The 16,950-nt window shown below is 37.4% G+C and overlaps 1 protein-coding gene across 1 annotated transcript in view; it reads right to left on the bottom strand.

Annotated features, from left to right (window-relative positions):
- crfa4 (cytokine receptor family, class I receptor 4) overlaps window positions 1-15,989 on the bottom strand; it is a 36,652-nt gene extending 20,663 nt beyond the window's left edge. Inside the window, exons 1-2 of the mRNA XM_066706295.1 lie at window positions 15,731-15,989; window positions 6,585-6,683 (exon numbers count right to left, since the gene is read on the bottom strand). Coding sequence (XP_066562392.1) covers window positions 6,585-6,663 — 79 coding nt within the window. The 5' untranslated portion in view covers window positions 6,664-6,683; window positions 15,731-15,989. The remainder of the gene's footprint in view (window positions 1-6,584; window positions 6,684-15,730) is intronic.
- Between the last annotated feature and the right edge of the window lie 961 nt (window positions 15,990-16,950).

Here is a 16,950-nt window from a genome sequence, read left to right as displayed (position 1 = left end):
TTTCATGGAATAATATATTTCAATAATAATTTAACAGCTTTGTAATGCATTACAAATAGCATCTCTAAGAGCACATTATAATGTAATGTGAAATTAAATATGCATAAACTCTTTCAAGAATGAAAAATGGTCATTAAAGGCAGGATGAAGCAGTTGCGTTTGGTTTGTCTGTCTAGCTCACTAGAGTATTGGTAAAACATAAAATGTGTGGCATTTCTTAGGAAACAAATTTTGAAAATGAATGTCACAATACCGTCATACTTTTGACAAGCAGAAGTAAAGAAACCTTTTAAAATGCATAACTTTAATGCAAAGAAACTCTTCCTGGTGTATGACATATGAAAACAGAAAAATGAAGGGGAAAAGGCAAACCACTGCTTAATACACAGCTAAATGATAACAATGAAATTATCAGTTTACAAAACTCTGTTTAATAACTGCCATCAGTGACATCAAGTGCTCTGTGAACACCAACAATGGACACAGTATTCCAGTGTGTACACACAATGTCTAATGGGTTCGCTCAGTGAAAAAAGTATGAAGCTAATATGAAGTATGAAGCAATATTTTCATTATTGCAGAGGATATTACTTAACTAAGTTTATTTAAAGAGCTGCCTTAGGACCTTTTGAAGCAGAAAACTAACAGTGTACTTTGTTTTTCATCAAAGCATATCCCCTTTTGACTCTATATTTCAAATCCTTAAAGTTATAAGAGCTTTCCAAGGCGCTCAAAAGGGTTATTTTCATGATATACTAAATCAATAAAATCAAGATCAGATTCATATTCAATGGCCATTTGGCTTCTGAGATATCCACACTTTTAGGCAATCAGCTGCTTTTCCTAATGGTAATGGAGTTTATTCTGGTAAACGGGAGTGTTGGTTAGGTGCAGTAAGTATTACATAAGTGAACCACCTAATTAAGTAAAATTGCAGATCACAAACAATGGAACAAATAATACAATCACTGACATCTGAGTTCATATTTCGAATAGGATTAAGCTGAATGCTCATTTGCAATAACTCCCAAAATAATATTTGAAAAGGTTATGAATCATGGGTGAATGAATACAACACAACACACTCTCTACTTGCTTCTGTTTAACACTGATGAACAGGAGCTCTGCAGGTCTGTGATGCAAAGTCCTTGATAAGAGAACGATATGTCCAGTTCTTTCACTTCCTTTCCCAACCTGTTTTCAGCACAGGAACAAATCATATCTAATGCCAATTAAAATCCATTACAGTGTTTGTACCTAATGCCATAAATTAGTTTTATTCCAGTGAGTTGCATGGAAAATAATTGAACCCCTTTTCCTAAAGTATGCATAACTGAACATTAGGTGCCGAGTGCAAATGAGTTCAACACACTGAGCCCTTCAGGAGATGTTGCACTGATGTATCTCTCAACCTGGAGAGAAGCTGAATGAAAACCAAGCAAACAACAATAATCAATAATCATCCTCTCAGAAATATAAAACACTGTCAATGCTGAAGACTATATATTAAGAATCTAGATGTAATTACATGTGATATATAATAAAACAAAAGCTATTATTGTTACAATAAATATACATATTAGGGGGAGAGACTGATCTGTGATTGGTAAACTGACTAAACCACCAAGTGAATGTCAGAGATCTCAAGCCTAAACATGATGCTCACTTATGCATCCATCAAACAACACCGCAAACAATACCAATAAAGGCTTTCTGAATGTATTTAATAATAATACACACATTCCATTCTGCTTACCACATGGATTTATTCAGGAACCAAAAGCCTTTCCATCATTTAAATTGAGGTTACATTAAAATGAAATAAGGTATACTTTTGGCCTATTATCAGCAATACCACAAATACACACTGAACACCAACGCATTAGTGTTGAGGTCATCTGTATGCCTTTCATCTAGATTAATAATGGCAAACATATGTAGAAATCAATATTTAATGTGAAGGTTAAATAGTTTGATGTTGGTTTTGATTGATCAGGAAATTTCTCCTGAGCTGCATGTGACGTGACAATGCCAAACATGTGGAGGTAGACCATTAACCTCACTCTGACTGAATGCAGCAATTCTCTCTATATGACAGGGGGTCAGACTCCAGTCCTGGGGGGCTGCACTGTCTGCTGATTTTTGTACCAAGAGGAGCTCCCAATTACTCAGACTTATTTAAGATTTTCAGATTATGTCTATGGGTGATATCTGAAAATACATTTATTACTCAAGATATTGTACCCAAAAAACATGTTGGAATCTCTCTCTCTCTCTCTCTCTCTCTCTCTCTCTCTCTCTATATATATATATATATATATATATATATATATATATATAGCTCTAGAAAAAATAAAGAGACCACTGCAAAATTATGAGTTTCTCTGGTTTTACTATTTATAGGTATGTGTTTGGGTAAAATGAACATTTTTGTTTTATTCTATAAACTACTGACAACATTTCTCCCAAATTCCAAACAGAAATATGAATGGAATGGAATGGCTGCCATACATGTAGGGATGCTGATTTAAGAAACATTTGCAGTGGTCTCTTAATTTGTTTCAGAGCTGTATATAAAAAATCCTTCCCAAAATATAACACAAACATGAAATGTTTCACTATGCCAATTACGGGTCTTGAAACAACACTAAGCTTTCATTTATTTGCAAATGTACTTCTATCAGCAAAAAAACCCTCTGATCACAGAATCTGCTTTCTATTAATTCCTGGAACGTGGGGGAACACAACTGCAAGTTGGGTTTAAATCGGTTTATTAAAATAACAATACTTCCACACAAACCAGCCATGAAATTAAATTATTCAGTTAATTGGTGTTACTGACTTAAACTGTAATTCCTTAATTCATGGCACTTTTTAATCCTCTTCAAGGAAGCAATACCAGCACAGAATGGATTTGGACTCACTGGGGGGGGCAGTTGCTTTCGGGGTTTGTCACTGAACTTTCAAAGGACTACAAGTAGTGTTGTGCATTTCAGAACTTCTCAACCAACCCATCTCTCTACCTTCCAACTCTGGGCTCTATCAAGAACAACTGAATAATACTTTTCATTAAATGGTTATTTGTGCGCTCCAAAGGCACCACTAGGAGTTGGTATGTAATATTTAAAGGATTATGAGAGGAGGTGATGAGGGGCTACAGGGTTCCCATATTGGGAAATGTGCCCATAAAATAAAATATAAACATGTTGCTTTAACCACTGGGGAAACACTGAAACCAAACCTGTTCTGACCTACGTTAAGATTAAGGTTAAGAACACACAGTACACATGATGCACTGCACCGCAGCTTTCAAATAGAACTTTATAGCTTCCCACAATGCACCTTATTTTAAGTAGGTCAAGTCTGAGTAAAGGTGCAACTACTGTGTCTTTGTATGGGACCAGAAACAGGTTGTAAAGAGGAACAGATCACAACCCACAATCTGATAGTAAATGTGTTGTAAATAGGACAGATTGTCATAAAAAGCCATTCCATTGCACTGTATTCATATGGCAGGTGCTTTCAAGGCTGGAATGATTGGTCTGTAATTAATTGGACCGTAATTCGTTCCTACTGTAATTTATTTTCAGCTGCTACACAAAACTGGCTATTGTCCAAGTTTCAGGGGCTGAGTTGAATGGCAGACAAACTAGGTCAGGAATCGGATGGAACTCCTTTTGGTGCGTTTTTTGATCAGGACATCACGAGGGCACAGAACAAAGAGCCTCTCTCCTGACAAGCCAGAAAACGAAGGCTTTAAGTATAAACATGTCAATGTATGGCCAGCTTCTTATTACAAACACGTATACACACACACACAACCAAAGTAAATAACTGAATAGTCTGTATTGGATCATTCACAAACATTTACTCAAAACTTAAATGGGACATAGAAGGTTCCCAGTAACTATTTTGTAATGTAAACGATGAGGCCTCAAATCCAGACACCACAGATATGTGAGGAAGAAATTACACATCTCTCAGATAATGGGGGCTTAGTGTCTGTGAGACTAATCAGGATGCAGTGTCAAGCGCAAAGCTCAGCTGGGAGTGATCGTCGCAATTTAGTTTTAGACGATTTTTGAAGCTTTGCAGATGACACAATCAATTTATTTCTCCAAACAAGAAATATAGAGTGATCTTGCTCCCATAAGACAAACACTCTTTGACACAATGATTGACGGTAGTATGTAATCCTCTTAAGATAAAACCAGGCCTTGTTTTAATTGAGCTACTTACTTTGCTGCCATAAAAAGAAGAGAGAAAATAAAGCTGCAAGCAGCAATGAGGGGGGAGAGAATATCTGGAACAATATGGCATATTGTAACATACTTCCGGCCATGGCAAGACTTGAACCATTGTTTTCCCATGCAATAGTGCAGCAACCTAACCCTAAATGGCCCTGGCCTCTTAAGTGAGCCTTCAGAATTGCTACAAAATATTAATGCTATGAAGAACCCAGTCTGGATGCATAGATGGTAAATGTATTTATTTAACATGCCAGGCCTGGAAGGGGGCCGACATGGAAGCATTCTACCTCAGCAGAGACTTATTGAACAGCACATGTGGTCAGCCTTATATACATTGCAGGACATGTGGATCTGTGGCCGGGGTCTGCCAGAGTGTTATCTCGAGGTCAGATTTCTGACCCTTGTAATGTTCATGGTAGTCTTCCTCGGAAGAGGTGTGGGATCCAAAGAACAGATGTCTTCCTTTGATATACTAGGAAAGGTCCGATCCCACGGATCTTATTTAACAACTGTCAATCGCTCATTAACAAAAACAGTTCCTGCCTATCTGGAGAAAAGATTAAGTCCACAAACAGACTCAGACAGCTGTGGGCCCTCTCTCTCTCTGCAGTTTGATCTTTTCTATTATTGACAGGAATGTCTAGAGGGTATGCCCTGAACAACTTGCAAAATGGTTGTTGCTACCATAATACATTTACTTTGCTTGGTCTGCATATTATTATTAATGTAAAACGGTATATAATTATCACAAAACACTTTCTTCAGCTTTCCTATATAGAGTCTTCATGCTAGTTACATAAAAAAATAAACCACAAAGGGGGCTGACATCTGCTGGGCTCAATATTACCAATTTTCATGAGTTTCTGTTCAGTTTTCATTTTATGTTTTCATATGAAATTTGTGGCAAAAAAAAAAAAAATCTGATTTGCTCATGATCGCCATCTTGCTTGGCCCCCTAATTAAAAAAAACTGCTGTGCTACTACTGGATATACGTAATATATAACATTCTAACATTCTGTGTTCTTAAATATCTTGCGTGTTTGGCCAGAATTCTTGATAGAGTTCTTGGCTACCATTTCTAAGCTAATCATATCATATCAACTCTGGGCTCTATCAAGAACAACTGAATAATACTTTTCATTAAATGGTTATTTGTGCGCTCCAAAGGCACCACTAGGAGTTGGTATGTAATATTTAAAGGATTAGGAGAGGAGGTGATGAGGGGCTACAGGGTTCCCATATTGGGAAATGTGCCCATAAAATAAAATATAAACATGTTGCTTTAACCACTGGGGAAACACTGAACCCAAACCTGTTCTGACCTACGTTAAGATTAAGGTTAAGAACACACAGTACACATGATGCACTGCACCGCAGCTTTCAAATAGAACTTTGTGGCAAAAAAAAAAAAATCTGATTTGCTCATGATCGCCATCTTGCTTGGCCCCCTAATTAAAAAAAACTGCTGTGCTACTACTGGATATACGTAATATATAACATTCTAACATTCTGTGTTCTTAAATATCTTGCGTGTTTGGCCAGAATTCTTGATAGAGTTCTTGGCTACCATTTCTAAGCTAATCATATCTTGACTTTGCCAGAGGCTAGCAAGGGGGGTGCTGACGGTGTTTTATCTGCGGTTCCTACCAGGGGGCGGGGGGGTGCTGATGGTGTTTCGTACACGCTAGTGGCGGGGGCTGACAGCGTTCGTCAGGGGCGCTGGAGGGAGGCAGCCAAATGTCAAAATGCCGCCTCAAATTCAAGTGGCTGCCTAATCTTGTCTATGGATGGATGGCGCTCCTAGCATTTGCATATTCTGCCTATGCCACGGGCCGGCCCTGTACACTACAATATTGAGGAGATTCAGGTCATGTATGGTCTGAGGAAAGTAAAGACACTACCACACTACTTTCCCACCCAGACAATAATCAAAATCTTAGTTGAAAGGCGTTCTTGATCAATACACACCTAAACTTGAAAGATGGAATATGATGATAACGCATTTAGCTTGTGCTTGTGAGACATCAAGTGCATCACGTCCCGTGAATACTGCACACATTTACAGATTTTCCTTGATGGTCCTTAGACATCTGCTGTTGGTCATCATTACACATCAGAAGGGCACTTAACATGTATACTGTGGATACGTCTGGTTCTGGTTAAAGCTCTGTCTTTTGGGTCAGTACCAATGTACCGAACACTAGTACAAAACTAGACGTTGGAACCATTCAGTTTATGGGTTTCCTTTAAACACAGATTTCCTCGCCGGATGCCGGGCTTCTTAAAAAATTGTAATTCACAACCTCCCTGTTCAGTACTGTGTTCTTACGTACCTTCTTTAAATCCAGAAGGCTGAAGCTCTGCATTCGCATTGATACAGGCCAGGGTGAGAAGAAGTAGACTGAGGATCATGGTGAGCTTACAATTCTGTCCTAAGAAAAAGGAAGAAACAAAATATGCATTCTATGAAAAAGCATGAAACAAAAGCTTCACTCTTTCTCTTTGTAAATGTTTGTTCATATAAAAGCAGTCAAAGAGAGCACTCAGATCATTCAAAAGCTGTAACAGAAACAGAACAACACACAGCCTGAAGACATGCAGCAGCATGATGCCAACAAACTGCAAATGGCTGTGGAGTCACATGTGAGGGACTTGGACAAGTCATGGGATGGAGCATACAACACTGTCCCATAGCACTGATGACTGGTCTGTTAGTAAAGAGTCGGGGGTGGGGAGGAGTAAAATGCATAGAAACAGGAAAACAACATAACCTAAAATTGTAATTGAGATCACACTGATGTAAAACTCAACTGATTCATTAGACAGACGACGGTATCAAATGTCTTCCTTCATCCAAGCACACTAAAGCCAATCAATATACAGCCATGGAAAAGATCTGCATGGAATATAAAATCTTCTACAAGATGTGTTATGTTATGTTCGTACACAAGATGAAGTGGTAAAACAAAAAATATTTGCACTACATGTGAAAATATTTTGTACGCATACCAAATTTGGGGCCTTAATAATATGAATATTTTAAAAAACATTATAATAGTTGATGCACCCTAATAGTGACGTTTCATCCTAAATTAATATATATTTCATCTCAAACATCTATAGTGACCTTAGTCTCAATCCTAAAATACTCAGCAATAGAATACTATGCAGACCAAGATGATACATTTGAAAAAATAATAAAATTTGTCATTCAAACAAAAATGGACGGCACTTCACTTCACCATCACTAGATTATGTTTTAAGGCCTGTAATGCTGAAACTCTAAACTTTTTTTAGTAGCTTTGAACTACTAAAATATTTTTTGTCTTACTTATCTTGCGATAAATCAAATTCATCACGTCACTGCAAGGCAACATAATAGCTACTGTATTGAAGAGTTTCATATATTGCAATGCGCGGCGTGGAGCAAATCCAGAGAGGGGAGCTCTCAACTGCACTGGCTACACTGGCACAGAAAAATAAAGGCGATTGACTTCTAAAACTAATTGAGAGCTCAAAAAAAAAAAAAAAAGAAACAGAAGATCCTGCCTCACTTCAGGACTGGAGACTTAGCCCCCCTGTCTAACATGATAAAATCTACTTTGACAGAATTATAATCATCAGCCAGCTGCATAATTATATTTGGAAAAAAAATATTTAAGGGAATTGGTTTTATTCAGTCAAGGTTTTAATTATTAGGATTATTTATAATACGTTCTGAAAAATGACTTTAAAACAGATGTTTGCTGTCACCATAGCAGGACACACAGCTGTCCTTTTCATAAATGACAGGATGGCAGCCAAATTCATTACTCTCACTGCACGGTCAAACAGTCACTCAGAAACCCAGGCAGACACTTCCTGCTTTATTCTTGGCTGAGAATATTAACTGTTAGGAACTCAGTAAGTCAGACATGTTCCCTGAGATTTTTGTTTAATTTATTCTGACGTACTTTAGTTTGAGTCATTTTGCCTCCTTTTGTTATGTACTTTAGTTTGTGAGATGAGAGAAGCAGTCCTTAGCTTTTTAAATATATTCAGCCGACTTGAACAACAGTCTCTGTGAAACTGGACAACTGGTCACTGGCTGGTGTAGGATGTGATGTCCAGCTAGATTCCTTACAGGAGAGACTGAAAATGGCAGGAAAGAGGGGCAATAAACTTCACTTAAATATTCCATGCTGCTTTGATAGATAGTAAAGACCATCTTACATAAATGACTACTAATGAAACATGGCTAATTGCCTTTCATCCAACAGAGTGCATGATTCGTTCTGGATGCAAGTTAAAAAGCGAAAGAGAGAAGAAAAAATATCAAAGAAAAAGGAATTAATTTCAGTTATGGACTTGATTTAAACAGGCAATATTTAAATAAAACAACAACAACAACAACATAAAATGAAGGCATTATAATAATCCATAGTACCGTGGTACACTTAATGAATCACATGAGACTTATGCCAGAAAGTAAGTATCTTGATTGTTTAGGTATGTCAAGATCCCATGAATGTTTTATTTTATGACTGTTTACAAATTTATGAAAAATTGTTGCTTTTCTAAAAGAAAAAACATGTTGTGTGTAAGTAGATTCCACACTGAGCTCAAGGTCATGAAAAAAAAAACAGTTCAGTGACTCATGCTCTGACAGTGAATAACTCTGCAATGTTCACTGCACCAGTAATCAGTATTCCCATTAAACATTTTGTACATGGATTCAACAAAACTGACTATTAGTACGGCCTCTCTGAGCTGGCCTTACTACACTGGTTTTGCATGCTTGCTTGGAGTTCAATTTCAGAGTGTGAACTGGACCTGTGATCCACCATGCCAGTAATGTCTGAGGACTTCGTTAACATTTCTGTCCCTGTATCTACAAGGGAACAAGAAACCGAACTAAGCGGGCAAGATTAATGACAGGAAAGTCCACCTTGTTGTGCAGGACCACAATAAGTTGTAAGCAATCTCAAGATGAACTGCTAATGCAGCTTTAGAAGATTAGTGGTATTTTTTTAATAATTCCTGTCTAAGCACTACCCCCATGCACTCAATAACCCCTTCACAGCTCTCACTGAATGACATGGCTTCCTCCAGGATTGTATGGGCACGGTGAGGAACCCCGAACCGTTCTAGGATAGACGCAGTCACGGTCAGTCACACTATCATTAAAAGGACATCACAGCACCCAGACAGTCATAGGCGGCTGAGCATACAGGCCCTGCAAGGATATCCATTGGAAGTGACCTAATTCCAAACTTACTTGTAAAGAGCTTTGTATGTTTGCATTAAAACATTAAATAATAAAAACACATACATACACACACACACACATACATACATACATACATACATACACATATAGTTTCAGTTTTCATCCAAGAAATCCTGTGGCTTAGAGCTTCTTTAAAGAAGATGTATACCTTACTCTGACTGGGGGGATAAAAAGCACTTTTTTATCCTACCCAAGTTATTTTTTGTCTAGTAAATTAGCAGTGTGTGATCAAATATACCATTGCAATATGACTGAGAAATAATTCCATATAAGGGTTATACCTAATTAGGTAGACTTACACTAATTTGTAACAAGTGGGATAAATGTACTCACACAAAATAAGTCTTGCTGAAATCTGAGAGATGATGAGCACTTTATTCCCCCTCTAGAATAGAACATTGCATCATTTAACTTTGTCAAGATAATTCCTTCTAAGGCTCACTGCTAAGATTCCTTCAGCCACTTACCCATCTGGCAGTGTAAATCAGCTCAGATGTGCTACATCATCTGCTAATTTGTGTAACAATATTGCTGCCTCCTCAACAAAATACCTCACTTCTTTTAGCCATTTTGCCAGATAGATTAAGTCATCTTTACAGTACTTGCACATACATAAAACTCTAAGTTTCCTTAATATCCTGCAGTGTTTGTCCACAGGTTTATACTGTATTTTAAATTCAGATATGCAAATATGGATCTTGACCATTTTATTAAAGGCATTTTAGACTTCTCAGATTCCAATTGCCATCTCAAAAACACCAATGAATGCTCGATCCAAGAAGCCCCGAACGACACACACCAATGCCACCATAACAGGCTCATGTACACAACTAGGCCCATTACACTAAGAGAATTGAAGGACTGCCCATAGAGAATTAAATGACAGATTGTAGCTTGTTTTCTGATCATGGTTTTCCTTTTCTGATGTCTCTGAAAGCGGCTAAGAAATATAAAAAGTTCAACAAAGAATCTTATGGACCGTCATCAGTGAGTGAACCAAGTACTGCCACCTTAATATACTTCATTTTTCTTCGACTCTTAATTTTCTACCACGGATGACTGTATTCATGGAGTATTATTAAAAAAAATGTATATTACAAAACATAAAATGAAGATTACAAAAAAATGATTTGTACATGTATGGATTTAGACTACTTAAAAAAATACTTAAGCAATATATTTAATACAAAAAGAGCAATAAAACAATGAACAGATTTACTATTCTCAGAACAATCACAGGATCATCCGAGACCCTAATCCCTCCAAAAGGAACAGAGTTACAGAAAGGTGGGGGGGTGGAGTTGGCTGTGTCCAGGGCAGATTTTCATTAGCTACTCCTCTCATGCTGCTTTCTTTCCAGATATCTCACGTGCCGCCAGAGGCAGATGAAGTTCTCAAACACATGGCACTCTTCCTTCCCTGCCTTGGGTTTGAGCTCCAGTACTAAGCCTGCTCCATTTGTTGGGATATTAAGATTACAAAGGATCACACTGCTGTGCCAAGCTCCGCTTTAAGCCCATGTCCCAGCAGCCCAAGATGACATTAGTGCCAGCCTACACCACTCCACATCCATGCAGGACTGGCCCAAGACAACCTGTGCTGTTGGCACTTGACAGACCAGCCCAGACGTTATCAGCTTATATGTCGGCACAATCACCCTCTGATCACTCTAAGTATGCAAGGAATGGCTTTGGCTTGGTATTATTGGACATACTTGGGATGCAAAAACAAAAAGCACATTTTAATGAGCATAAGGTTCTTTTGTTCATTAAAATCATATTATAGAGACTGCTCTAGTTTAAACAGCCCCCCACCCCCTCCACAAACTAATAGTACCAAGACAAATAGGTTTTAGCTTTTAAACTATTTCTAGTGAGCAGCTAATTTGCAACTTCAATGTACATAATCGCATCCACTAAATAAATAAATCAATTACACATTAGTGTCCATAAAATATGGTCCAATTCGATGCTTTCTCTTGCTTGTAGGAACAGGTAATCCAGAAGTATGTGGCTGAACAGCATAAAGCCCTTTGGAAGTCCCTGTGCACAGGACAAGAAAGCTAATCGCTGTCCAAGTGCTGAAACACTCTGCAGCTGGTATACATGAACACACACACACCTTCCTCAAACTTCCCACTGAGTGCTTTTTCTGGTAACCCACTGCCTATTCTCATCTGACTGTTCCTATTCCTCGAGTGCTGCAGCCACACACAAAGCACAATGTCATTTAAAACATTCACTTGGTAACTCGTTAATAACTTTTAATCATAGTTTACTACCTTGGCAATGCACCAAGTCTGGTCACCGAGTTAAATTCATCACACAGCTTGTGCTTATTTAGGTTTGGTTTATGAATTCAATCATAAATATTCTCTTAGCATTCATGTTTTGTATTCACTGCTGTTATCCTTGTCTTGACAGTCCAGATTTATCTGTCTGATCTTATATCCACAGTTTTTGGTACTCAAAATAAATAATCCTCATAATAAAAGTAGAGTTGTCAGTTAATCAATTGTGATGCCAGGTCTTGTGAATGATAATATCAATATAGATATAGATAAAGGTGTTTCACCTATAGTCTGTCAGTTTCAGATTGGAGATACATTAATGCCAAATTGTATTAATAGATATGTTTATTATTGATGAAAGAATTAATGAAAACTGAAAAATAAGAATTGTATTTCCTAGTACATTTTGGACTTGACAAAGACATGATGAACAGATGTTGGATTTGCGTAAGTCTGGACCGCTCCTATACAGCCCTATTGGAGTCAGGGTCTACTGGACTTCAGTCTGGGCTCCCAGCTTCTTCACTAAACATTTTTTAGTCAATTAGACAAAATTTTGATTCTTTCCAGGTCTAAAAGTAAAAACACATCACAGAATTGGAAGAACGTGCTTTCTGGAAGTACAGCCCTTCCACATTAATAAGCAGGCAGTGTGGGGAATCAAAATGAGACTAGTATAAAATAATTTCACTACTACTACTATGCTTTCACCCTTTATGATTTTAGACTAATCTCAGGCATTATGACCAGTGCTGTTCTGTGCATCTTGTCTTCAAACCATTTTAAATTAAATCATAAAACGACTGAAATCTGAAATTTGCCTGACTGCAACAGTTCCATTTAAACAGTCAATTTCTCAACTGTCAACACAAAGCTCTTTTGTTCATCAGGAAACAAATATGTTATTCAAAGGGGCAGTTAAAGCTCTATTTAACCTTTCCATGGTGATGTCAACAGGAAAATATTTGGCAAGGATTAACTTGTAAATATTAAATTCAATTAAACTAATCAGTAGCTAGGTTTCTATGAACCGTTTTTTTGTCTGGGTAAGGTTAACAATAAAATATAATAATATAATAACACTGCAGTACTGTAGCCAGGGAGTTGTACAATTACCAACAAAGAGGACAAGCAAAGATCTAATGGCATTCCTCACAGGCAGGTAGGCAGGGCACAGAATGTATATCAAGCAAATTACACAGGGTATAGTAAAATCCACCCTCTCAACATCCATCTTCACCAACAGAATGGAAAGATCGGGCAGGCAAGTTCATCACACAGGTAATAAGAGATTCGTCTGTGAGTGTATTTAACCTCAAACACCATGTGTCTAATCTGTCACTGCAAACATCACTCAAGGCCACTGTCTCAAGCCCTGTGAATGTTCACTTTCCTGCATTAAAGAGGCCATACCACGAAACATGGTGTACCAATTGTATACCTTTTTGCAGATACAATATATAGTCTGAATTAGTTTTTAAATATGACAACAGCACATATTGTTTAACTGGACTCTGGGTCAGGTCACAGGAGTTCAGGAGGTTCATCCAGATTACTTGCTAATTGGTGCTCTACAGACATTTAATCTTTAAAACTCATTGATACTGCAGCTGTTAGAGCAGTCGAATCTCGTGCAGGGTCAGCTTCTGGGTTTCAGGAGGCAGTGGTACCACTGTTCAAACACTATCTGATATAGAATATGTATTAAAATATATTTCATATATAGGTCAACAATTACACTAAATGACAACTAAATATTGTACGAATTACTATTTGATCTTAAAGAGAACCATCGCATGACAAGTGGAGTCAGATATTTGCAAAGCTGAGCTGAAATGGTCTCCATGCACATTACTATTTCCTAATTGCCAAACAAAACATGTACCTGAAACCAAAGACAGTGACTGAAAAGAGGTGCAAGATTCCCTTTGTATGCATGGACTTTTTTCAATTTTGCTGCATGTCTAAAGACACGAAACTGCCCTTGACACATCAGCCATGGAAAACCCCTTCTGGTGACAATCAACATAAAAGGGGACAGACTGGGAAGGAGTTCTTCTTCCAAGACATTCTGCAATCCAAGGAAGAAGAGTCTGGTTACAATAAAGTTCCTAATCCTGTCTGTGGCTCAAAGACTATACGGTTAGTAAGCAATAATGAAAATGTCTAGACACAGGCCATGTCCATTCCTCTTCAGGTTCAGAGCAATTACAGAAACCATAGGGAGTGAACACAGCATCACCACCTAACAACTGGATCTTTTCATTGTTTTGGTCTGAAATAATTGTCCTCATTCATGGCGTATGCATTCGTTTCTTTCAAATGCAATTACTAAGCAACTGTGCATCTCAATACTTCTGTATTACTCCTGTTAATTCAACATTTGCCCAGATCCCCTTGGTACCGACTTTAAAAATAAATACCATAGTTCATAGCTCTGAAAACATGTGCAGTATTTTGTCGGTTATAATGTAGAAAATAAACTGAATGGAGTGGTTGGTCATGTAGTTAAGAAAGCCTCATGTAACATTTTAATGTGTCTTATAAAGTCTGTAAACACGTAACTTCGCCCATGGATTTTCTCCAGGTCGTGATTTCACATCCACATCTACCGTGTCAACTGCCGTGATCAATTCTACACTTTCATTTGAGATACATGAGCCTATCAAGATCGTCATAAAACCGCTGCACGGTAGCAAATCTATTGTTTTACACATTAGACTTAAATTTGACATTAAATGTATGCTAAAATACAAAGCTGATGATCAATGTTATCCAGGGGTAAAGCCTTACCTATTGCTATGAAATGCACCTAGACCTTTTCAATATTTCTAAATGAATATATGCATATGTATGTATGTATGTACAGGGGTTCTTTTTATAATGCAATATCTTACTAAGGACATCCAACAGTATTCAGATTGTAATTCGTATAAGTCGTGAAAATATTTTAATGAGTCCCGAAGATAACTATAAAATATCCCGCGATACACCTGCTCAACTCTGCTTTATACAGAATTTGATTTAAGTGTCCATTTAAGCCACCAACTAAAGGAATTGCATATGTTTCCATATTTCCAATACACATGTCCGTTCATGCTAGAGAAATATAGTACATGTAAAACTATCGACATCAATCAATTAATTAATTAATACTAATTAGGGGGTAAAGAATCTTGTTATTATTTCTTAGCAGACGCCCTTGTCTTACAAAATGTAAGAGCAATACAAAGTGCAATAATTAAGTGCAGTTCAAGGCATAATATATTTTACAATTTCAAATTTACACAAGTGTATACGAAATATACAGTTAACAATATATAAGGTCTTACATCCTAGACTGTAAAAGCTGGTAAGTGCAGACAAAATGTTAAGTCTCAAAGGCCAAGGGAAAGGTTACAGCAACAAACTTAATATTGTTTCATATTTGTTTACTGCAGAATTAAAAAGAAGAAACGTTTTCAGTTGGATAGTTGAACAAAATCAATATCGAGGATAAAGATATCTTAAAGATAGCTTAAGTAAAGTAAGTTACTCTGATTGACTATCATTGCACATACTTTTAATTTACATACCTGATAAAGATGATAGTATTCTTCTACACAAGCATCTTTTTATACAATAAAACAAAATAAGTTCGCGCCATTGAAAGTGAAATCTTTTGCTTTGATTATTTTGAGTACTTACCACCTTCCTTACTTACTAGTAAAAAACTGGTCGCAGGTCTGCGTGGATCTGCGCTGCTCCACCAATAAGATCGGTGGGAGTCTGCAGATCTGCGCAGACCTGCGAAATGGGCTACACGAAGGCGACCGATTTCCCCGCAATTAACAACACTGTTATGAGACGTGCACATTTCACAGATCAGACGCGCCTGAAGAATTCATACAATAACTTCGCAACAATAAATAATCTCTCACCTTGCAGGCTATGAAAAAAGTCAATAGTTGCTGCTTTCTCACAGGGTCAGTAGTCTTTAAATCTCCCACTTTGTTCCAAAAGGAAATGTTCCCAAGGAAGTAATTGCGATGCTTCCTTCCCTGATCCTCGGCTACACCATGTGCACCGACACCGCTGCAAATGTCGGAGCAGCGCTGTGTTTCCTACTGTAAAACACTATTGAGGCAATGGTGTAAAAGCATTGCTGTATTTACACGCTGCTGTAGCTCTTCTCGGAGAGGCTCTTCATGAGCCATATGTCGCTAAAGCCCAAAGACGATTTGTCCTGCTCCACCTGACCCCACGTCATCCTGGCACGCACATCATGAGAGCGCATTGTTTCACACTCTGTAAAGGGATCAAACTTTCATTTAGGTCTACTTTGCTTTTACAAGCCTCTTATGTCTTTTTAGTAGGGGCGACAACAAAGACAGCACACATTCAATTTCCACATTGCTTGCACACAATTAGGTCATTCGACTAAAACCTACAGTAATAAAAGTACTAGCCAAACAGTGGAATAATCATGGGTGATGAAATCTGAAATATGTGTATTATACATTGGAAACGTTAAAGATACATATTTGATTAGGGGGTAGACATTAAATTGCTGTTTATATATATATATATATATATATATATATATATATATATATATATATATATATATATATATATATATATATATATATTGGTTTTAGCATGGAGATATGAGAGAACAAATAATTAATGTGTTTAATGAAAAATGTTAGTGTGACAGCTGTAGAAAAAACATTTTATGCAACTTGATTGTCTACAATATCAGTCAAAAAGATTTGACATGACACTGACATTATTTGTATAGTGCATTTCTATACCAGACCATCACACATCCCTGCACTGTATATTACAACAGTACAATACAAACTTGAAAAGAAAAAATAAGTGACGTGATCGCAGTATTGTGAGTCAGTTTAAGTAGTTGAAGACCCTAAAGCCGCTTTTCTTTGATGTAATAACACAACTATATTTGCAGGGGAATTCCACACAATCAAAGGGTAGCATGACACACAGAACTGAGAGCATGCTGCTGTTCTTCCTTCAGGGAGGTGACCGATGAGGATCTCTCAGGATCCAATGAACACACGCTTCATTGCTGAAGATGACTTCACAGATTAATGAAGAGAAGTGGAATCCCAAGGTATTACATTTCCATTTTCAG

The sequence above is a fragment of the Amia ocellicauda genome, chromosome 6 (assembly GCF_036373705.1).
Source record: "Amia ocellicauda isolate fAmiCal2 chromosome 6, fAmiCal2.hap1, whole genome shotgun sequence".
NCBI classification, from domain to species: Eukaryota; Metazoa; Chordata; class Actinopteri; order Amiiformes; family Amiidae; genus Amia; species Amia ocellicauda.
Note: the sequence above shows the minus strand (reverse complement) of the source record. Positions and strands in the feature narration are given on the sequence as shown.